The 22,367-nt window shown below is 37.7% G+C and overlaps 5 protein-coding genes across 5 annotated transcripts; 4 read left to right on the forward strand and 1 right to left on the reverse strand.

Annotated features, from left to right (window-relative positions):
* Positions 1-263: 263 nt before the first annotated feature.
* Positions 264-3,569, forward strand: LOC146166372 (uncharacterized). Its single transcript, XM_083392017.1, has 6 exons — positions 264-305; positions 1,149-1,339; positions 1,610-1,758; positions 2,956-3,125; positions 3,385-3,427; positions 3,511-3,569. Exons 1-6 carry the CDS (start codon positions 264-266, stop codon positions 3,567-3,569), a joined length of 654 nt encoding a protein of 217 aa, XP_083248143.1.
* A 3,142-nt stretch (positions 3,570-6,711) lies between these two features.
* On the forward strand, positions 6,712-13,470 carry LOC146166373 (uncharacterized). The gene is made up of 8 exons (XM_083390970.1): positions 6,712-6,881; positions 6,942-7,004; positions 7,324-7,490; positions 7,556-7,700; positions 9,894-9,998; positions 10,264-10,375; positions 11,144-11,316; positions 12,844-13,470. The coding sequence occupies exons 1-8, from the start codon at positions 6,775-6,777 to the stop codon at positions 12,995-12,997; spliced, it is 1,026 nt and encodes a 341-aa protein (XP_083247096.1). The 5' UTR covers positions 6,712-6,774; the 3' UTR covers positions 12,998-13,470.
* Positions 13,471-14,650: 1,180 nt separating this feature from the next.
* Positions 14,651-15,855, forward strand: LOC146166374 (dynein light chain 2, cytoplasmic). Its single transcript, XM_083390972.1, has 3 exons — positions 14,651-14,787; positions 15,051-15,139; positions 15,384-15,855. The coding sequence occupies exons 2-3, from the start codon at positions 15,059-15,061 to the stop codon at positions 15,570-15,572; spliced, it is 270 nt and encodes an 89-aa protein (XP_083247098.1). The 5' UTR covers positions 14,651-14,787; positions 15,051-15,058; the 3' UTR covers positions 15,573-15,855.
* LOC146166375 (2-methoxy-6-polyprenyl-1,4-benzoquinol methylase, mitochondrial-like) lies at positions 15,591-18,137 on the reverse strand. Its single transcript, XM_083390971.1, has 5 exons — positions 17,900-18,137; positions 17,508-17,657; positions 16,946-17,181; positions 16,313-16,401; positions 15,591-16,206 (listed from the first exon to the last, which is right to left on the reverse strand). Exons 1-5 carry the CDS (start codon positions 18,054-18,056, stop codon positions 15,993-15,995), a joined length of 846 nt encoding a protein of 281 aa, XP_083247097.1. The 5' UTR covers positions 18,057-18,137; the 3' UTR covers positions 15,591-15,992.
* Positions 18,138-19,988: 1,851 nt separating this feature from the next.
* LOC146166376 (10 kDa heat shock protein, mitochondrial-like) lies at positions 19,989-20,603 on the forward strand. The gene has a single exon (XM_083388879.1). It carries the CDS (start codon positions 20,053-20,055, stop codon positions 20,359-20,361), a length of 309 nt encoding a protein of 102 aa, XP_083245005.1. The 5' UTR covers positions 19,989-20,052; the 3' UTR covers positions 20,362-20,603.
* Positions 20,604-22,367: the final 1,764 nt, after the last annotated feature.

Below are 22,367 nucleotides of genomic sequence, written 5' to 3' on the forward strand. Positions count from 1 at the left end.
TGGTGTGACATAAAATGTTTTTTAACCGCATTAAGTAAAGCGGTTTGTACTAAACTTTTTAATTAAATCATCACAAAAATGTGCGTTTATAGACTTTTACAAAACAGGTTTAAAACAGCAACAATTCCTGGTTGTTCCCACTCAACAACATTTGGTTAAAGAGGGTTGTGTCTGGTTTTATTTGCAGGAATTTGTTTGGTTTGAGTGATTTATTTGTTGCAATTGTAGGTTTGCGATGAAAACATAAATGTGTCGAAAATGAAATGTCAACCGTCAAAGAAGAATGTATCAGCTCGCTACACAAGGTTCGTTGCTTTCAGCACTTCGACCAAAAACATGTTTTACCTTCCTTAAAAACACTTGCTGGCATAAATTACCATCACACTTATGCTTCTTTCAATATTACCCAGTGGAGAAGTAAGCCCGAATGATGTTACGGTAAAAGCAATATATTTAGGTTCATCGGTGGAGAAATGTTCAATTCCTACCAGGCCATTTCTTTTTTAACTTGACCATCTTCTTGCGTGGATTTAAGCTAGGTTTCAGTTTAATGTCTGTGCACGACATCGAACGATAACCTCAGGTTTCCTAGGTTTCTTTTTCAAACGTCCTGTTATGAACTCAATTTTGTGACGTCATTTCTGAGTATTTATGCGTCCCGGTAAAAAGTATCTCATTTCACCTCTGCTGCTATTACGTTGTCAAACCTCGATGAAACGATCAATATATTGTGTTTTTAACAGACTTCGGAGCCCTGATCAAAAGCATTGCAAAGTTTATCAGTTAAAGCAACAGCTAAAAGACATAAAATATATTTGACTGGCACTATATTATATTTTCCGACACCAAGTTTTTGGTAGTGGTGCCAATACCGATACAAAATTATACTATTTAAGCTTTTCAGATGCACTTCAGTTTAACCTATAAATGCTGCGTGAATTTTAAATAGTTAGTGTTCAATTAGTGTTGGATTTGCGTGATAAAAATACAAAGCCCAACCCACCCTGGTTTATGAGTGATATATGTTTATTTCACCATAGTAATGACGTCATTCTATACTAACCTCCCACTGATCAAATATCGGGCGAACGCCTTGTCATCCGTGTTCATGACACAAACCTTTCTTAAACCCCGCAAATATTTCCCAGAACTCTGAAAATCTTGGTCGTTTTATTGAGCTGACGTCACTCCATCGATTCCTGGCATCCTACGGCTCAGGATCTTTTACCGTGTTGGACCAAAATGGACCGGATTTAAGAAAAAGGATCACTGTTCTTGAAATTCAAATTGTTGAGATGGCTTTCGACATCATGAAAGTTTTATTGCCAACTTTTAAAAAGTAATACACTTTGTATAAAATGCACTTATAATTTAAATAAAGTTAAAAAAAAGTGTATTGTTTGTTTTAAGGTAATTAAATTAGCCAAGCACATTTTCTTGGTCAACTTCTACCATGGTTGTTTGTTAGCTTATAACTCAGTTTGTTACGTCACAACGTAGTGGTTACATCATAACGTGGTTTGTTACGTCACAGTGTGGTTTGTTACGTCACAGCGTGCTATGTTACATCACAGTGTGGTTTGTTACGTCACAGTGCTGTTTGTTGCAGGGTGAAGCAGGAGCGAATGGGCGATAGTGTGATGGAATCTTTGGAACTCCAGTGGACAGATTTCACCGCTGGACTCGACTTCTTCCTCCATGACGTCACAGTCATCTACAAAATAAACGCAGTCTTCAACAAAAAGACAAACGTGCAAAGTAAGAATACCCAAATACTGACCCAACAGCTCAATCAACAATCAGCACAAATGATTCCCAGCATTTTTTGCTAATTTCAGAAAACTGAAACGATTTCTCGATTTAATGAAATGAAAATCCTATTGTGTATTATAAACGAATATAAATTTAATTAGCATAAGAAAATTAGACAGAAAGCATTAATTTTTGTAAATTGTTTATTGTTTTATTAAAAAACATTTTATGTTATTTAATTTGATAACTACAAGGAAAATGTGACAGATGTTGTACAGACTCTAGACTAGACTCTAGAGCAGTGGTGGGCAATTATTTTTAGCCGCGGGCCGCATGAGAAACCTAAAATGTTGCGGCGGGCCGGGTCAAAAATGAATCTGAAATACGCGCAAATTGACGTCATACTCTGACGGTATAAAACAAATAAGCTAACGAACTTGATATTACGTTTGGAGTTGTGCGAAAATGTGCAATTTAAGTCGAATATAAAAAAGGCGCGAAGCGCGAAAAAATTCGGACTATGTTTGTTTGAAAATGCAAACTTTAATTTGGGAAGTGAAATCATGGAGCAGATAAAAATGTACATTGCTTGATATATTGGCGTTTATCAAGTTGGCGCGTTGACCCAAAAGTTAAGATTAAAATACGAAAAAAAAAGTTACCGGTTGTATTACTTGCTCTATACAATAATCGACGGAATAGTTTCGACGCTCAAAAAATATATAAATATTAGGGTAAGTTTGTTAAACTTTCGCTGGAGAGAGTGCCACTGTGCATAGGACGCCATTTGTCTGTAAAGTTGCGAATATCGCGCCGAACATACGAGAAAGACAGAAAGATTCGTTTTAGTATTTTCAACAGGCTAAAAATCGATTTTGTCAAGATCATGACTAGATCCGTCCCTGATAAAAGTTTGATACAAACATGTAGAAACTCACCCCTTGTTTTCGATTAGCCTACAGTATATGTATTTTAAGGGAAATAAGCCGCGGGCCGGATGAAACTGCTTGGCGGGCCGTATGTTGCCCAGGTCTGCTCTAGAGTCTAGACAGAAGTTTGCAAACTTGTTAAACTACAAACACAAGCAAACCACAAAATGTAGTGTTACAAATATGTTCATTACTATTGGAGTTCAACAAGAGGAGCCACAAAAACATGTCGGCCTTGGTTTGACGGCTTCATCGGTTAAATGTTTGCCCTCAGATGGAATGTTGGATTGGTCGGGGGTGAGGGATGGGGTGCAGACCCCCCCAACCGTGTTTGACGTCACAATGCCCAACACAAAGGAATCTTTGAAGGAAGAGAACAAACCTGTGTTGTCGCGGATCGAAGATTCCATCAAGAAGTCCAGAATGATTTTACACGCCTTACATGTGAGTAAGACCAGTAATGGCGGCCAATTTTACACGCCTTACATGTAAGTAAGACCAGTAATGGCGGCCAATTTTACACGCCTTACATGTAAGTGAGACCAGTAATGGCGGCCAATTTTACACGTCTTACATGTGAGTGAGACCAGTAATGGCGGCCAAATTTACTTGCCTTACATTTGAGTGAGACCAGGCGTGAGGTTCGAACCAGCGACCCTCAGATCGCCAGTAAAAGTGTAAAGTTGGTTTGTTTTTGTTTCAGACGCAAATGGCTGTTCAGGCTTGGACCATAGAAAACTTCAGTTGTAAGTAACTTGCCTAACATTATTCACAATGATGTGGATTCAGTATTTTATCAAATTCCTGCTAATTTTATTTTAACTTGCAGCTTTCAAAATGGACATAATCGCCACTGAAGCGAGACGCGGAATACAGGTGCGCTATTAGGGGATTACCCCAACTTTAACGATTTTCCAAGTTTTCTGATATTTACTTTATACAAACTAAAACACTACTGACGTCATAATGCCAACTATTGTTTAATCGCGTCCTTTGAAATGCACAATCGCACACCGACCAGGTGGCCTAATCCGGATCATTCCGATCAATTAATTGACACCAGGGCGACCCGGATAAAATATATACGATTGTTTACGGTTGAGTGCACACGATTCATGCTGCTTGTTGCCATGGGAACAGGGTTTCGGGGGGGGGGGGGTTAATGGTCGCTTCAAATGTGAACTTGCCTTCACCAGTAAGTTGTCAGTGGGAGGTAATAACTGTAGATGACAGAATGAAGCTGTTTACTTCATTGCCGTTTAGTTATTTGGTTGTTGGTTGTTTTGTTTGATACAGACGTAACACAAAACTCACGTTTGCCGCCAAAAACACCTATTAACTAAAATACCCCCAAACCACAGAATTTGTGATGGAATATTAATTTTTTCCCCGGTGATCAACTAATTATTCTTAGAATTAATTTTTTTTTACAGAAATCTTTCAAGAAACTTTTCGCGACAAAAACTTCAATCGCCATCTCCATTTTCATCATAATCGTCATTGTTGTCGTCATAATACTGCTACAATTGGGAATTTTCTGACGCAGCAGAAAGCATGGGGATTCCCCGTGATTAAAAAACAAGGCAAAGTGCATTGATGCGTGACGACGGGTCTGCTTCGCTTCTGATGCAATAATCGTTTATTGTGACGTCTAAAATGTGTTTGATCAAAATCTGCGTCAATAAATGTTTATTTTAGGGAAATTGTTATTTGATTCACAAGGAATGTTATTTAAGTGGCCAAAATACACATTCCTTGTATAACCAGGATTGCCACGCTGCCCTTATTCTCAGAACATTTTAAAATTATTTATTGTTATTTCTGAGAAATGTAACCCAAGTAATAAAGCAGGGATCGGCCCGCCAATGCAATCCATCCGGCTCGCCACCCCCATTACCTATATTATTTACTATTTTAACTTGAATGCAATTTTTTTTAGGAAAAAAAAATTTTTTTCGCTTTTTGGAAATCTTGTTTATGCATCTTGTATGCTAACGATTAGGAGAATATTTTCAGCCCAAATGCGCTGTGCGTAATAACCTGTAACTTTCAACAATCAAAGGTTCGCCAACTTAGTATTGTGAATGCAAGTTCAAATATAGGAAGTCTTTAAACATAACTTCAAGTGTTTAATTCAGATTACACAAGAAATAGTTTCAAGGTTGAATAGTTTCATTGTCGTGATGTATGACGTCATGTGGACCCAAATGCTAAAGCAGCAAACTCATTTTTATCATACGAACGCATTACCACCTTCTAAAATGTATGTAGACGCATTTTAAAATGCAAAAGTAAACCTAGGTTCGCTCTCACCAATTGTTGTAATAAAACGTTTAACAACAGAATTGACAGTTAACATTGATTACGGCCGCCACACTTTCCTGGGTTACGACCCGTCAAGAACCTTCCTGGGTTTGGCCCGCAACTAGGAAAAGGTTGCCAGCTGTTGGTCTAACATAAAGGAAAAGTCATAAATATTAAAAACCATTATTATTTTCCTGGATTCGCTGTAAAAATCCTAATTGTTCAAGGCGACCTTATTTGGTTGGAATAGCGATGGTAGGCCTGGGTATAAAGCAACATTTTGTCGCAAATAATAAATTGACCTTTATACGAAAGGTACCACGTCAAAAAATATCGAAACCTTCTGAAAATTCCCAAAACCGCGGAGTTTCCCTCGCACCATAATACCGCATTGTGACGAGGTTATACGTCACACACATGAGCAGCCAAGCGTTAAGACAGGCACTTTTCGATCCAGTGAAGCGGAACGAAGCAGGTTAGGTTGGATTCGGTGAAAACAAGTTTCAGAGGTTTCAACAAAGCGAACAAACAACAGGTCAAGGTCGTGTATTGCGTTCAAGGTCAGAATATTGCGCAGTTGTGAGATAGAGGCGACCAGAACACTTTAGGAAAAGCTGTGACGGGTTTTCGAGTATTTTTCGATGATCAGCAGTTTTAGCAGTTTTGCAAGATGACTCCCACGTTTTACGAGAATATAAAATGTTCCTGATCAACTTGTCTCGCCATCTGAGGTCAACCTCGATCCGCTAGTCCAGTGCTTCTCAACCTGTGGGTCGCGACCCAAAATTGGGTTGCTGTTTGATTTGGTTGGGTCAGTTAGCTCACATGTTTATATCAATTAAGATTGGTGCTGAGAAAGATTTTTCAATTTGGAAATTAAGGAAGCAATACAAATAATGTCTTATAATATTTTTTTAAATTCGAAATTCTTTATGCCAATGTCTATTTTTTGTTCGCTTACAAGAAAAAATAATTGGGTCGCCAAAGCTCAGTCGCCATACTTACGCCTAATATTTGGGTCGCCGCGAAAAAGGTTGAGAAGCACTGCGCTAGTGACTAGAATCTAAGGTGTGACGTCATACATTCAGGAAACAAACCTGGCAATAAACAAGGGTGTTATCGGTACTAGGATGTCCGATAATATCGGATCGGAGTCGATACCTGAAGGAATAATATCGTTACTTGCCCGATACTAGGCTGGTATCGGTGCCGATCCGATATTAAATTGACATAGGAGCCAGGTTTGCATTCCAACGCAGCGATTTCTTGCCAAGATAAACTGTTGGTCAAATAATCTAAAAATATCGATGTTTTAATTTCATCTTTTGTTTTTGCTTGGACGTGGTTATGACGTCATTTGGATCGGATGGCGATATTATTTGTCTAAAATATCGGGATCGGGATAAAATGCATCGTCACCCTTAATCACTAAAACATTTAATATCGTCATGGTTCAATGAGCATTCATTTGTTAGCGGCGCCACCAAGTGAGCTATTCGTGAACTTGCACTACTATGTGTGACGTCATAGTGTCTACATTTACTTCACAGCATTACAATAATATAGCGACAAGCGGAAAACATCCCATAACAGGGCAAAAGTAACGTGACGTCAGCACAATGACGTCACAGCAGATTAAATTATCTTCAAACATAAGTTTGCAAAGTTTATAATTTGCTGCGTGAAAAAATAATTTTGTTTTTCAAACTTTTTTTTTTGTAGCAGAATAATTTGTTTTAATAATTACAAGCGCCGCCCTACCCGTCAATCATCGCAGCGTCGACCAATCATGTGCTTCCAATCGTGCGGCGCCATGTTCTTCTTTGTCCTCTTCCGATTGGCCAGTTTCGCTGGCGACGGACTCATGCTTTATGACGTTATAATCCAGCTTCTGAAGTAACTTTCTATTGTTTAAACAATGTTTATTCCTCATCTAACGCCGAATTGTTTTTGCAGAACTTCCGAGAGTTTCGTATTTCAATTGGCTCGGAACATAAGTTATTGCGAAATAACAAAAGCGTAAGTGACGTCACAATAGCATGCTGTTACAGTGAGGGGTTTCGTTGTTGTATTTAAATCCAATAATCAAGTAGAACATATTGCAAAGCGAAAGTAGCTTGAATGAAATTTCATTCGTGCCTTCAATCATCTTTTACGAGCACTTTGCCGTTTAAAGTAAAATGTCCTTAAACAATTATGTTCCTTTCAATTTATTCCAAAATAAACTAAGCGCCGAGTTATATCGCAACTATGCGTTAAATTATCGGACGGGCATCGATACAATCTATTATCGGGTATCGACCCTAACCCGATATTGTTATCGGACATCTACTTTCAGATCCGATATTGATTTCGAATCGTTTCGCGACGAACTTCTCTACAGCTTGGTGGCGCTAGCGGTCATCGTGGGGTTTTCCCTAATTATTTCCCCCGCTCTCCTGCCCTTCATGGTCCCAAGGTCAAGCGACGTCATCGATGCAGACGACGATGATGACGTCAGTATAGGTTAGAACTTTTTTAATGATGTTACGGGCATTTTTTAAACCTTGACTGAGTTGTGTTGTATTTAGATTACGAGTTCCGCATGAAAGAGCGCGGAGGGAGACGTACTTTGCGATATATTACGTCACTTGTCCTCATATTCATCCACGATGTTCCAACTTGTGCGCTCGGAACTTTCCTGTTCGCAACTATCGTCGCTCCTGCTGAACCGAGGTCAGTGACCTAGGGTAACCCCTGCTGGACCGAGGTCAGTGACCTGGGGTAACCCCTGCTGGACCGAGGTCAGTGACCTAGGGTAACCCCTGCTGGACCGAGGTCAGTGACCTGGGGTAACCCCTGCTGGACCGAGGTCAGTGGCCTAGGGCAAGGGTCCGCAAATACGGGGTCGCGACCCAAATTTGGGTCGCGAGACCATTAAGTTTGGGTCGCGAAAGCCTTGATATATTTTTAAAAGCGGCCTATATTTGGAAAGTTTTTTAATTGTTTCCATGAAGAGCCGTCTTACTTTGAGTGCGACTTGAATTGTCACGCCAAATATATACAACAAGACCCGTAAAATATCGTGAGACTTTTGTTCGATCCAGGTGATGGAAAAGAACGCTGGAAATCACACTATTTTGGCCATTACCAAACCAAACTGATCTGCTGAGCAGGAATTTTGGTTTACTTCCTAGTTAGTGTTTTTAAAAAACTCTTTTTAGCCCGTTTTCTGTAACGAAAGCGTCGTGAGCACGTTGTTCTCTTAAAATTAACATGTGCAAAACTTGCATCAGTTTTATTTATTTTGGTAAACGCGATATGTTATGAGCACTAATTATTGTCTCTACTAATCTTATATTTTTTGCTAACATAAACTACTTAACCAGGTTATGCAGTTTTTCACGGACCCTAACGATATAAACAAGCTATTAAATGACGCTTTTCGTGGATCTTCATTTGCGGAAATATATTTTTTGTGGTCAAGGGCCGTCCAACATTTTAAATGAAAAGTTTTGCTAACTGAAACCAGATGCAGGCAATCTGGTTGCGCTTGGCGCATTGAGTTAAGCTGGACAAATCAGGGTGTTTCACGACCTTGTGTTAACATGTCACATTTTGGTTTAATTTTGTTATATCATGTCTTAATACAGAGGACGGCAACCTTCGGCCGCGGGCCGGATACGGCCCTCCAGTGAAAGTCATCCGACCCGCAAACTCGTTTACAAACTGTACACACGACCATGTCCCAGATTTTTAACTGTTTAAACTATACGAAAATGCACAAAATCTTTCTGACTTTCAACTATATTTGCGTTTTGATGGAGCCTTCTCAGACCAAAGTGGACGTGCGCGTGTCAACTATAAGTAGGATTTTTTCGTAGCATGAAACCCTCTAAAATCCAATTTTCTGGAAATTAATTTGCTGATGTATTCTTTTTATGATAAACATTAACAAAAAGCGTACAAGAAATGTGTTCAATCTTTATTTTGTGTGTGCCAAATGCGTCTCGTCTCATTATAATTAAAAGGTTTGCCAATTTAAACCAAACAATCAAAACATTTAGGTCCATCACTGAATAAGAGTTATTACATTAAAGTTCTTTAAGGCCACACGTTTTTATAACAAAAATGTTAGTCGAAATTTTAAACGACCCGCCGAGAACTTGCTGAGTTTGGTTTAGCCCGGACTTGTTAAAGGTTGCCGATTTTAGTCTTAAAATTTATGTTGTCCCCTAAAAATATTTAGATCCGCGCCTGTTGTGCTTATAATGTTGAGTTTCCTAAAACGATTAGAAGACATCGGGCATTTTTGGTGAGTTGCACCAAAAAATCATTACACACCTTGCCAGTAATTATTGCACTAAGCTAAGTAGCGGACGGGGGTTGAAGGGGTTTCCAAAAACACAATATTGGTTGCTAAATCATATTTGTCATCCGAAAGAGACAACACAAGTAGTAAAACTCAAGGCATCCTTTCAGTTGTGTTACAGAACCCTTTCTCTTTTAAAATTAACAAACCGCATATCATAGGTTTATCTTGATAAATAGAAGCACAATAGTTGCTGCTTTTTTAGCAAAACTATTTTATTAAAACCAACTCGAATAATTTGGGTCGAGACCTCGGGACTAGTAATTTTGGGTCGCGCCAAAAAGTATTTGCGGACCCCTGGCCTAGGGTAACCCCTTCTGGACCGAGGTCAGTGACCTGGGGTAACCCCTGCTGAACCGAGGTCAGTTTCCTGGGGTAACCCCCGCTGAACCGAGGTCAGTGACCTAGGTCAACCTCTCGTGGAACTGAGGTCGGTGACCTACGGTAATATCTGAGGTTATTCTTGTCTAAAGTAACCCCTCTGTATCTGACGTATTGTTCAAAAGGTTACCCCCGATGAATATTTGACCTTTAGTAACCCCAGTGACGTTGCGCAGATGCTTGGATTGCGTCACAGCAAACGACCCACTTTACAGCGATTGCAAGAGCAAGTACGGGGAAACCCCAGGTTGGCCAGCCGATGCGATTTTCCCGATGAACAAGTGAGTTGATGGAATCTACGTTTTAACTTTTTTCGTTGTCTTTGCATTATAAACTTTTCTGTAGAACAATACACATTTGACTAAACCTTTTTAAACCATAAGTTGAAATAAGGGTATAATGTTAACATCCAAAACTCAATTGTTTGACATGTGCTTCATGGTAATGCAATGTTTGTTACACAACAAACCTTTACTCACAGAAAAACACACAAGTTAATGTTTCTCAGCACCTTTACTAAACACCACAACTTGTTAATATTTGCAGCGATTACTTTTGGCTGGCGATGGTTGGAGGGAAGATACTTGCAACAGTAGGAACCATCGGGTTGGTCGCATACTTCGAGCTCCAGTACAGATACCAGATACACGAGTTAAAGGTAACATGGTGTAACAGTTTCAATACTTCAACACACTTTTATTGTGATTATTTTAGTGTTTATAAAGGGTTTTGCCTTTTTTTAATGAACCCTTAAATTCACTTAACTTTTTATTCAATTTTTTTTTAACTTGTTTTACGGTGGTTTCCCAGCTTTTAATCTGCTTTCGTATCTTTAGACTCAAGGAAAACAACAAAAATTTAACACAAAAAAAAATTATAAATATAACTCCAGCATTCAAATAAACGCTCATTAAAACAACTTACTGTATTGGCAATTTCATCATTACTATAAAACACATCTTGTCGGGGTTGCACAGTTGGAGTCAGACTCGGGACTCGAGTAAACTTGAAACTACCAGAGTCCCAAGTCCGACGTGCGCATGCGCTGTACCAAACTTCGAAACTTATAAGGCCGTGAAGTGTTAATTGTAAACGTGAAATATCATATGGTGGATACTTTCCAACCAGGTATTGTGGGTGTATGGGTGTATAAGACACCTCTATTAGTGGATAACTATATTTGCACCCTATTTGAGTGGGTTGTATCGAAAATAGGCTGTAGAGTCGGCCTCGGGTTGTTTTAAACCGACTCGGCAGACCTGACTGTGATTAAGATAATTTGTCAGTAAATTAATTTGAATGGTTTAACTTCCTGGCAACCGTAGTTTGTCAATAATCTCTGTTTTGTTAACACCTTCGACATTTTTGGTCTGCGCAATGTTCAGAGGGGATTACCCTATAACTGACTGCTTTCTGATTGGTCCAGGTTCAACGTCGACGTCAGCTTTTACGACGTCACTTCGGGCCGGATAGGGGGCGCCAGAGAGGCAGGAATAATTATTTCGGGGTCTGGTTGCTCGCACTTCTGGGGACTTCCCTACTCACACTGGTGGTTGTAGCGATGATGTTGGCTCCAACTATCTCGGTTATTGTCATCAGGTGAGCTGTTTGCGACGCCATTTTGTGTCTGTTGAGTTGGTTTGGTATCATCACAAAGTACTTAAAAAGTTAATGAAAGACACACACAAACATATGTGTTTAATAACATCTGTGATCTAGCCCCTCGGAAGTTGCTTTATGACCAACGATTACGGCTTCCGTATCAATAGTTTCATTGATTGATACGGACTGATGATCCCCCAGTGTGAAGTTGCTTGTACTAACAAAATGTGCAAGTATTGGCGCATGGTTGTTTCTCGACTCGCTCCTCTCTGAGCCTGCATAGCTCAGTTGGTAGAGCGACGGTCCCGGCTTGACCGGAGGTCGTGAGTTCGAACCTCACTGCAGGCCAGTTGTTTTTCTGGCTTGATCTGCTTGCATCATAGATCGACAGATTCGGCGAGTCTGCGATGGCTTTTCGGTGTACTATTGATACGGAAGCCGTAATCGTTGGTCATAAAGCAACTTCCGAGGGGCTAGATCACAGATGTTATTAAACACATATGTTTGTGTGTGTCTTTCATTGATTGATACGGACTGATGATCCCCCAGTGTGAAGTTGCTTGTACTAACAAAATGTGCAAGTATTGGCGCATGGTTGTTTCTCGACTCGCTCCTCTCTGAGCCTGCATAGCTCAGTTGGTAGAGCGACGGTCCCGGCTTGACCGGAGGTCGTGAGTTCGAACCTCACTGCAGGCCAGTTGTTTTTCTGGCTTGCTCTGCTTGCATCATAGATCGACAGATTCGGCGAGTCTGCGATGGCTTTTCGGTGTACTTAAAAAGTTGTTTCACACTAGACGCGTTTTGCGTTAACAGAAAACTTCGTCACCTTAAGCGTAAGACGCGCTTAAGGTGACGGAAAGTTTAAATTGTGAACTTTGTCGCTTTCGGTTAGGAGCGATTTGTCCTTAACACTGGCAACACTTTATGTGCGACGCTGTGAATCAGCCTTCAGACATCTTCGTTATATCGGTGTTATAAGGGTTACTGTTTAACATCGTAGGATTAAATGAAGCAGATAATTCAAGTGAACGATATAACGGTATTTCTAACATAAGTTGAAATACAACTTGCCTTTTTAGGTTGTTCTATTTCTTCAATACAACTTTAACAAGTTTTTTTTTAAGTTAAACCCTGGAATTTTATAACCGGGTCAGTTCTTCTCAAAAACTTCACAATTTCACCCAGTATTACTTGGTGACCATGACCTTAAATAACCCCCACAATCTACCCAGTATTACTTGGTGACCATGACCTCAAATAACCCCCACAATCTACCCAGTATTACTTGGTGACCATGACCTCAAATAACCCCCACAATCTACCCAGTATTACTTGGTGACCATGACCTCAAATAACCCCCACAATCTACCCAGTATTACTTGGTGACCATGACCTCAAATAACTCTCACAATCTACCCAGTATTACTTGGTGACCATGACCTCAAATAACCCCCACAATCGACCCAGTATTACTTGGTGACCATGACCTCAAATAACCCCAACAATGAAATTGTTCGATGACAGGTGGGATCTGGTTGGTTCCCCCGAGCTGAAGACCCGCTTGGAGTACAGCAACTTTGTGTGCTGGGGATGCTGGGCTGCAGTCACACTGGCTGGCATCATCGCCACTTACACCTTCGCTTACTGTAGGAAGGCCTGCAGCACCAGCAGGGAATGATGACGTCATATGCGAACTTACGTCATCATCGTGACGTGTCGAAAATTGCCAGACGCACTTTATTGCAAATATTTTGTAACTATAAATCAGTGAAACTTTTTAGGCTGCGGCGCACTAAAAGAACTATTTTACAAATCGCGGCGGCAACTAGAATATCGGTTCCGGGCCGATTAGATGCAAAATGATAATATCGGTACTCGTCCGATACTAGGGTGTATCGGCACTGATCCAATACCAATTTAATTGGTTTATTACAGCAATGTTATGCAAACCAACATAGAATTCTCTTGTCGAAAATGTAATTTATGAGAAAATATTACGTTGAAAATTAGTAACAAAGCAGGTATCGGCATAATGCACTGAAAAATATTCAACAAAGTATAACATGGTACTTTTAATTTGATAAATTTTGCCTTTGACAGTAGTAATGACGTCATTTAGTAACGGATTGGAGCACGATACAACTGCTCTAAATACTTGTGCATTTTTTAAATGTTTGATCTCGTATGACGTAACAACTGCATTACCTACGTAGCCATAAAAATATTCGAAAATTTGTGGCAATGGTTAACATGGATTGTTATGGAGGTTTTGCTCTTCATTTAGTGGTCATTAAGTTGTGGTGAATATTGTTGGATTTGGCCACAAATTTACCCATTGTATAGTTTACTTCTGGGTTAAAAGCGAAATATTTAAAGTAGCCATTACATCGATGGTGTCGCTAGGCCTGCAATGGACTTGTTATTTTTGCGCAGCCCTCTATATTGCACCTTTGTTGACTGTACAAGAATATCGTTAACCCAACTGTATTTAATATTTTGAATCTCTTTAATCAAATCTAAAACATCAACAATTCAACTCACCAAAGTGTCAAGTTACCTATTTAATATCGCCCTACTCACTATAGCATTCGTATATTGAACCCAGGCGCCAGGCGTGGTGCAATCCAAACCTACCTAATTAGTTTAAAAGTAACAACACATTTGAGTCAAATGATTGTTTCAGTAATATTTCAACTATTTGCATGTTTTTTGTGAATATCTTTTCAATACAAACATGATTTCAGTGAATGTACATATCCCTCCAAATGCATGATGCTTTAACTAGTCGTATCCCTTGGCGCGGTATTTATTAGTGCTAGTAATGAAACCATAGTATAATTACACCGTCTACTGGTACGCAGGCTGTATACGGCCACATATACAAGCTGTCTTTAACGCAATGCTATGCATTATTCATCACAGAATGCGATGTGCCGCTTTTATATTGCTGTGTTATTCAGTTTGTAAATCAATCGTAAATGCACTTTTACTGGTGAATAAAAGTTATATAGCACAATTAAAGTAGGGTGTGTTTTGTTAAGTAGCATAGCAACCTTTCATCACACTCAAACAAAAATACACCATTTTTCTTCTTGACTTGCCGGAAAAGGACGTTGAGTGAATTAAACTGAGGAATGTTTATTTAATCGTTGACCACAATGAACTTTAGACAAAAAACTAGGCAACAATATGCGTGACGTCATATGTAACCGGTGCGCATTCCCAAACTACGGCTGCGTCGAGGTTAATATGATTATCCACAAACGGCCAATCAGCGTTCGTACAGCGGGTTGTTTTATCTGGAACGGACCAATGAGAGGCCTGTATCTGTTGGCAACGAGCTAAGCGCCTTGGGTATTCATCGGAAGAAGGTTCGTTAAGTTTTAATCGAAAAGTTTGAAGCTGAGTCAAGCACAACTTTTCGACTGAACTACGCGAAGCTTATACTTGCTACGAGCTGCTTATAAGGTAAACTTTGCTGTTTTAACCGATACTGGCCGTTTAAGATAGTATTTCTGGTTAATTTTAAGGTTAATACCTAATTTTATAAAGATTATGATAACTAAATTACATTTTTTGTTATTAATGCTACAAACTATTTGACAAATTGGTTTTTGCGCCGCTTAATTTCTGTATACGACCACTTAAAAAGACTAAATTACCTTATAATGCAAATTTAAGTTATCCAACTACTAGAATTGTCATTTTAAGAGGTTTTATTATATTTTTAGAGTTAAAAATGTCGGACCGCAAAGCAGTTGTCAAAAATGCCGACATGTCGGAAGACATGCAACAAGACGCAGTCGACTGCGCAACACAGGTAACAAATTATCTTCTTTTTCATATTTATAGTAAAAAATATTTTTATTTTCACTTGTAATGTTGTAAAAAACAATTTTATAAACTTTGAAGTTGTATCAATTAAAACAGCTATTCTGGTATTGTTTTTTCGTCTAATAAGATTTTAATTAAATGTTTAAAAATTTCCAAAAGAGCTGTTCTGATTGATAATATTACTGGCACTAAGAGTTTATAAATTCAAAGCTAAAAATGTATTTTTTCAGGCGTTGGAAAAGTACAACATTGAGAAAGATATCGCTGCTTACATCAAGAAGGAGTTCGACAAAAAGTACAACCCAACATGGCATTGCATCGTCGGCCGAAACTTCGGAAGCTACGTCACGCACGAAACTAAGCATTTTATTTATTTCTATCTCGGACAAGTCGCAATTTTGCTTTTTAAGTCTGGTTAGAACTTTTTGCGATTAAGGATGCGTAAATTTGAAAAGCTGCATCATTTCTGTTCTTGTAACCTTGATATTATTTTTTTATGTTGCTTCAATGTGCCGCATGCCAGAGTTTGCGTTGCCTTTTGGTGTTCCACTTTAACATGGTGCTCACAGAACTTAAATTATTTCACTTCAGCATTTAAACAAAAGTATTTTCTACCAAAGTTTCTCCTGTTATATTCTACACAAGGTTATCGTTTTCACAAGAAGCATTTGCTTCACAAATAAAAAGTACTGACAAAAACAATACATTTTAACTTCTTTGCTTTAAAAGAATCCATATCTTGATTAAATTGCACATTGTAATATCTGAGACAGTTTTTTATACAATGCATTTAGCATAAAGTAAAAAAAAAGTTTATTTACAAAAACAAACGACCCAGGTTATAATTTAAATCCTGAATGAATTGCACATACGCCAAAAGTCATATCTTCGAAGGAAACTTCTTTAAACCCAACATCTTTAATAATCTGTGCAAAATCCTGTTGGTTTGGAAACTTTCGGATGCTTTCAGCGAGGTATTGGTAAGATTTCCAATCCGACGCAATAACTTCGCCCATCACAGGAATCACTTGGAAAGAATAAGTGTCATACATACTGTAACAAAAATAAAATGTGTTAAATATCTGAACATAAATATATTAACTCTACAAAGAAAACTTTTTTTGCAATGTAATTAAAATGATATCCACTAAACAATAACCTTTTAATGAGTGGATTTGTAACGTGGCTAAATTCCAAACATAGAAATCTCCCTCCAGGTTTTAAAACTCGATAAGCTTCCTTTACAACCTAAAAAAAGAAAAAAAGAAGGATGGCAGCAGGTCAATTTGCGTGATTAGCAGAATGCTAAGAAGAACAGTACTCCTAAGACAACTGGAAACCTAATTTGCGGTAATGAAGCATGGTTACCCAAATGAAGGTAAATAGTTGCTTTAGTACAAATCTTTTTCAACAAATGGAAATCCCAATCCAGCTTAACGGGATTAGAAGTCAATTCAATATACAAATAATCCAAGATTGACAAAAATTTGATTTTCAAAACAAACTTATCTATACCAGGTCGTTTGTCATAAAGTGACTGAAGAAAGTCAAACATTAAAAGAATAAGTGAACTACAAGTCACACAATTTACTTAACACTGTTAAAAAATACAGCATCTGCAATTCACATACAATTAAGTTTTAAAAGGGAGCTGTAAACATCATTGTTTTGACAAGCTAGTGAGAGTAGAATAGCGAGAGATGCCTTACAAGTGTTATTTTATTCAATAAAATATTCTGTAAGGAATGAGATGTGGGCTCGATTAAATTGGTTGGCACAGTTGAGGGCGAACCTTGCGAATATCTGTGCAATTTCTGATTCCAAATGAAATTGTGTACGCCGAGAATGAGGCGTCATCAAATGGCAAATCTTCGGCGCTTCCACAAACCCACTTTAAATTGAGGTTTCTTTCCTTAGCTCGCTGCTTTCCCACTTCCAGCATGTCAGGGTTTAAATCACAAACTGTCACATCAACTTTTGACGATGACATTGCTTGTACATAGTGCATTGTACGAAACGCAATATCACCTAAAAAAACAGAAAGTCTTTCATAAATAAAACACATCCTTACAATATTAGCAATTCAGATTTAAAATTCCATTAAAATACCCCTACAATATCAAATAATGTAATTCTGAAAAATAAAATTCTATAAATATTGAGCTTAGTTGAACAATGAAAGTTTAAATTTTTAGTAAAATATCCATACAATTTACAGCAATACACAGAAAAAAATGCCTATTCAGTTAATAAAATTATTTTTGCAACACATGTTGCAAGTATTTTTACTCGGTCTGTTATGAGGGTTTTTTGTCACGTTATTTTTTTACTTCAAAGTTATTTTTTCCACGTACCTGTTCCACCGGCGCAATCCAGAAGTTTTGTGGTTTTTGTCGGGTTTAAAGTTGACACAAACTTGTCTTTCCACAAGCGATGGACGCCAACGCTCATTACATCATTCATCAAATCATACTTTTGGGCAACTTTATGGAATACTTCATTCACTGAAAGCATATATGATTTGATTTTGGTTTATAAAGCTAAATGTAAACTAAATAAAAGCTTGAAAAGTAGCATTAAAACGTTATTATCAAATTAAAAAACAGAAACTTTTACAGAGAAATGTAGCATTTATCATGCAATACTACTCGATATTGCCTAATTTGACGTCACTATAGGACAATGTTATTATGATTCTTTCAATTTTAAGTTAAAATCTTTAATTATCTTCGCCAATAATAAATACCCTTTTCCGCTTTTTCATTTTTGCGAATTGTCTCGTATCCAAAATGAGTAAATTCATCGTCTGAAGCATTTTGACTTGATGTTGATGCGAGTCTGTTAACTTCCACTTTATACTTGTTCAACGAACGTAATAAGAAGGTACATCGACGTACAAACATATTTTAACGTGGCATTAACCAAGTTCTACGTTTTCATCCTTATTACAAATTTTATTTTGAAATCAAATTAGAAATTTTCGCGACCAACTATTCAGTAATAAAATAGGGAATATCCCTTTTGATAATGGCAAATGGATAATTTCATATTGTCAATTAAGAATGTTTTGGAACAAAAATATCATTACAGTGTTGGAATTAAATTATAATATTGTTAAATTATAAGTTTTAACAAAAAATATAAAACTTTTTTACAAGACTTATTAAAAATACACTTGCTAATGTATACGACTTTCGTAGATATAACTACTTTCGCGAAGTTTCTCAATGTACGTTAAATTCTGCGTCATGATATTCTGCAACACTTAGATCAATCTACAAAGAGCGACAAAAAACATTTAAATGGTAGCAAAATATACATTGACATCGTAAAACTATTTACTATTTTCAATTTTAAAGTTAAATTTGATTAATAGCGAATTGTGCTCGAAGAGTTTTTCACTTGCGAACATCTGTCGCAATATTTCCCGCAGCGCGTATTTTCCCGCGTGTTAGCGCATGAAACGCACGTGTTGAAGATTGCAAAGGATTTCATCAGAATGAGTTTGCAAAGAACGAATTGCTCGGTTTGAAATTTGTTCTAGCGTTAGTAGCGCGATCTTAAGAAGTTTATCTGAAACAAATTGGCTTGGAATTTGTTGTCAGCATTATCTACTAATATATTTTATAGTTACTATAGTGATAATTAAAACGCTTACAGAATGGTTTTGTTCGTATAATGACTGAAATTTTTTAGAAAGCTACAAGTTACTCTCAACACACATGCTTCTTCAAGTTATTGATTAAAATAATCATCCTTTCTTTCAGAAAACAATAACTGCAGTGCTGTGTAAATAGTTACATCAAATGATAAACAGTGCTTAATTGTAAATCTTAACTTTTAAAATTTTATTTTTGCAAGTAATTGTAACGTTATTTTGCATGCAATTTCAGACGCTGGTCTAGAATCCTACCACTACCCACAATATTTGGGTTAGGGTGGGTCAAGTATTATTATTAAATAATGAATATAATAATACTTGATCCACCCACACCCAAACGCTATAACTCGAACCCTAACCCAAATATTGGGCTTTGATTTCATAATTGTGGCAGGATTCAAGACCAGCGCCAATTAAAGTAGTATAGAAAATCTTGTTTTTTGAAGATCTGCATAAATAATATAAAAATAATAGTAGTTTCATGTGTTACTAGAACTGTTCTAGATTCCAAACTTTTTTGTATAGTAACAAAATAGGTTGTCCAAATTTAAATTGCAAAAAAATGAATATGGGAGAACAAATATAATAATAATACTTGACCCACCCGCACCCAAACGCTAACTCAAACCCCAACCAAGTGTGTATTCTGTGGCAGTTGTACACCAGATGTTTTATTAAAGAGATCATGACAATTACTTTTGATATAGTAACATTATACTGTGTGGAGGCTAGCATTCACATAATATTATATATCTTGGTGTGAAGAAACAAGAAGTCAGCTCACCGAGAGACACTGATGTAGTGATGCGCATTTCTACTAGACAGTTTTTTTTTTTTAAGTTTAAATAAACGTTCTTATTTTTGATAAAAAGGCGCTTTTATGATTAAAAAAAATTGGTTCGGTTACTTAACTTTGGCACGGGAAGAAGTTATAAGAAGAAAATTGACACGCCGGCATGTTTGAGTTGGACACCCCTGGTGTAGGATTTTCAATCGATGGTAAAAACATGATTGCACACCTCAAAATTCATTTTGCACGCCCGAGATAAAAGTGTATGGAAATGCAATTATGTTGCACCTTACCCAAATAATGTCAGCATTATTGGTAGAATTCAAGACCAGCACATTTTTTGGCTTTCATGTTTTTATTAAACATAAAACATAATTTGGTTATTTTTTACTCTTTTTTTGTAGATATTTATCTCCTAACATCTTATTTATTTCATTGAATCACTAAAATGGCAGCAAAGGCTTTCAAATCTTTCATGCCCCTTTTCGATCGTGTCTTGGTTCAGCGATTTGCGCCGGAACTAAAAACCAAAGGTGGAATTGTGATTCCGGAAAAAAGCTCTGGAAAAGTCCTGAAGGCCACAGTCTTGGCAACAGGTCCTGGGCTGCAGGATAAAGATGGAAAGCTTCGGGATTTAAACGTTTCTCCCGGAGACAAAGTTCTTTTGCCGGAATACGGAGGAACTTCAATCACTCTCGACAATGAAGAATATTTCCTCTTCAGGGATTCCGACATTTTGGGAAAATTCCAAGAATAAAAAAATCACAAAAACATAAAACGCGATTTGCCTGAAGGCGATAAATTTGTTATCTGTGTTGTGAAAATTGTCACGAGTAGCAAATGCCCTTGAAACTTTTGCGGAATTTCTATGAACAGCTGCCCAAACATATATTTAAATCATGCTTATTGTGACGCATTTGTATAAGCAATGCAATTACAATTTTTTGTATTTTAACTTGAGTGTAATTGTTTAATACGATTCATAAAGCAGAACTGCCAGTTATAACATTGGTTCTGATATCGGTTCAACGTAGGAACAGATCGGCATTCTGTTAAGCAAAAACAAAGTGTTTTGAATAAAATATAAGTTGCTGTTTACCATAACTGTTACAAACAGAATAATGGTCCTTTAATTGCCAATTTACTAAATTTATTTTTGTGTTCAAAAACTGCACATTAGGCCATCAAAATACAGATGGGTAATGCCTATTATATTTTGTGTCTGGAGTTTGCCAGTTAATATCAACTTTGGACCTTAGGTTTTGCCATTTAAATGCTCCATTAATGAAAGTCATAGATGTTCTGTGTGTTCTCAATTCTTGCGCTCCAAGTGTTATGTTTTCATCAAACGACTGGATTATATAGCAAAAGTGTTAGTTATGCACCAATATGTAGCAAGTCTATGTTCATCCCACAGAAAAAACGGCCTGTCAAACGAAACTAGAAGTGCGCCTTTTTAACCGTTTCATGTCGCAATTAAAATAGGGGATCATTGCGCTGCAAATTGTGCAATGGTCTGTATTAAATCGTGGATCCTTAAATTGAGAGTTTTTCTATCCTTAATAAGATAAACATACTATTTAATCGCGCTTTGTGCAAATTTTTGAGTGTTTAACATACAGGCATCTTGTATTTTGTTTGGGGAGGGCCCATGCATTTTTCAGGGATGACGTCACAACGTTAAATCGTGACGTCATTTAGAGGTCAAAACACTGCTTGCTACAGACATTTTTGGACTAAAACAAATTTATCAATAAGGGGTAGGACTTCAAGAAACATAATCCAGATTCCCGGGGAGCGTGAAAGGTTTTGCATTTACGTGGTGAAAGTAGGCAAAACAACATCTGTTTCGGGGGATGCTGGTCACGTCTCCCCTCAATAAGCCTATCAACTTGAAAGTTTTTGCACGAAAATTAAATTCTACTTGAATATTTTATGTGTTAATAGTGAGAAGCAAAGAGATCCCTTTGGCGAGAAGTATCTAATTCGAAATTGGAAAGTTTTGCCAGCCTAATCTAGTTGAAAGCAAACTTACTGCGCTACGCGTATGTACAATCAATTTGTTTTACATTTTTTACAGGTTTAGAATTTTTGCTTCTTCGTTTTATATCGTCAAGTCAAAAACATTTGAGTCACCTCATCTATTAAAATATAATGCTTCAGTAGTGAACATTTTATTATTTGTTGCTATTATTCGAAACTAAGTTTTGTAACCAAACTTTAACGATGTGTAAAAAAGGATTGGCCGTGGGCCAAAGGATCTTAATTTAATAGAAACCAAACTGGACAGACACAACCCACTCAACTAACATAATGTAACAGACGGAGTTATTAAGCTGGGCCGTTAGTACCGGGTAAGTTATACCGAAAAGCCATCGCAGACTCGCCGAATCTGTTGACCTATGATGCAAGCAGTGCAAGCCAGAAAAACAACTGGCCTGCAGTGAGGTTCAAACTCACGACCTCCGGTCAAGCCGGGACCGTCGCTCTACCAACTGAGCTATGCAGGCTCAGAGAGGAGCGAGTCGAAAAACAACCATGCGCCAATACTTGCACATTCTGTTCGTACAAGCAATTTCACATTGGGGATCATCAGTCCGTATCAATCAATGAAAGACACACACACATATGTGTTTAATAACAACTGTGATCTAGCCCCTAGGAAGCCGTTATCGTTGGTCATAAAGCAACTTCCGAGGGGCTAGATCACAGTTGTCATTAAACACATATGTGTGTGTGTCTTTCATTACCGGCTAAGTTGAT

The sequence above is a fragment of the Ascidiella aspersa genome, chromosome 1, assembly GCF_963924565.1.
Source record: "Ascidiella aspersa chromosome 1, kaAscAspe10.2, whole genome shotgun sequence".
Taxonomy (NCBI): domain Eukaryota; kingdom Metazoa; phylum Chordata; class Ascidiacea; order Phlebobranchia; family Ascidiidae; genus Ascidiella; species Ascidiella aspersa.

Coding starts and splice junctions, on each gene's coding strand:
- LOC146166374 (XM_083390972.1), top strand. CDS start 15,059: ATGTCGGACCGCAAAGCAGTTGTCAAAAATGCCGACATGTCGGAAGAC. Junction 15,140..15,383: donor CAGTCGACTGCGCAACACAG/GTAACAAATTAT, acceptor GTATTTTTTCAG/GCGTTGGAAAAGTACAACAT.
- LOC146166375 (XM_083390971.1), bottom strand. CDS start 18,056: ATGTTTGTACGTCGATGTACCTTCTTATTACGTTCGTTGAACAAGTAT. Junction 17,658..17,899: donor AAATGAAAAAGCGGAAAAGG/GTATTTATTATT, acceptor ATATGCTTTCAG/TGAATGAAGTATTCCATAAA. Junction 16,207..16,312: donor ACAAATCCACTCATTAAAAG/GTTATTGTTTAG, acceptor TTTTTGTTACAG/TATGTATGACACTTATTCTT.
- LOC146166373 (XM_083390970.1), top strand. CDS start 6,775: ATGTGCTTCCAATCGTGCGGCGCCATGTTCTTCTTTGTCCTCTTCCGA. Junction 10,376..11,143: donor ACCAGATACACGAGTTAAAG/GTAACATGGTGT, acceptor TGATTGGTCCAG/GTTCAACGTCGACGTCAGCT. Junction 11,317..12,843: donor ATCTCGGTTATTGTCATCAG/GTGAGCTGTTTG, acceptor GTTCGATGACAG/GTGGGATCTGGTTGGTTCCC.
- LOC146166376 (XM_083388879.1), top strand. CDS start 20,053: ATGGCAGCAAAGGCTTTCAAATCTTTCATGCCCCTTTTCGATCGTGTC.
- LOC146166372 (XM_083392017.1), top strand. CDS start 264: ATGTCAACCGTCAAAGAAGAATGTATCAGCTCGCTACACAAG. Junction 3,126..3,384: donor TGATTTTACACGCCTTACAT/GTGAGTAAGACC, acceptor TTTTTGTTTCAG/ACGCAAATGGCTGTTCAGGC. Junction 3,428..3,510: donor GACCATAGAAAACTTCAGTT/GTAAGTAACTTG, acceptor TTTAACTTGCAG/CTTTCAAAATGGACATAATC.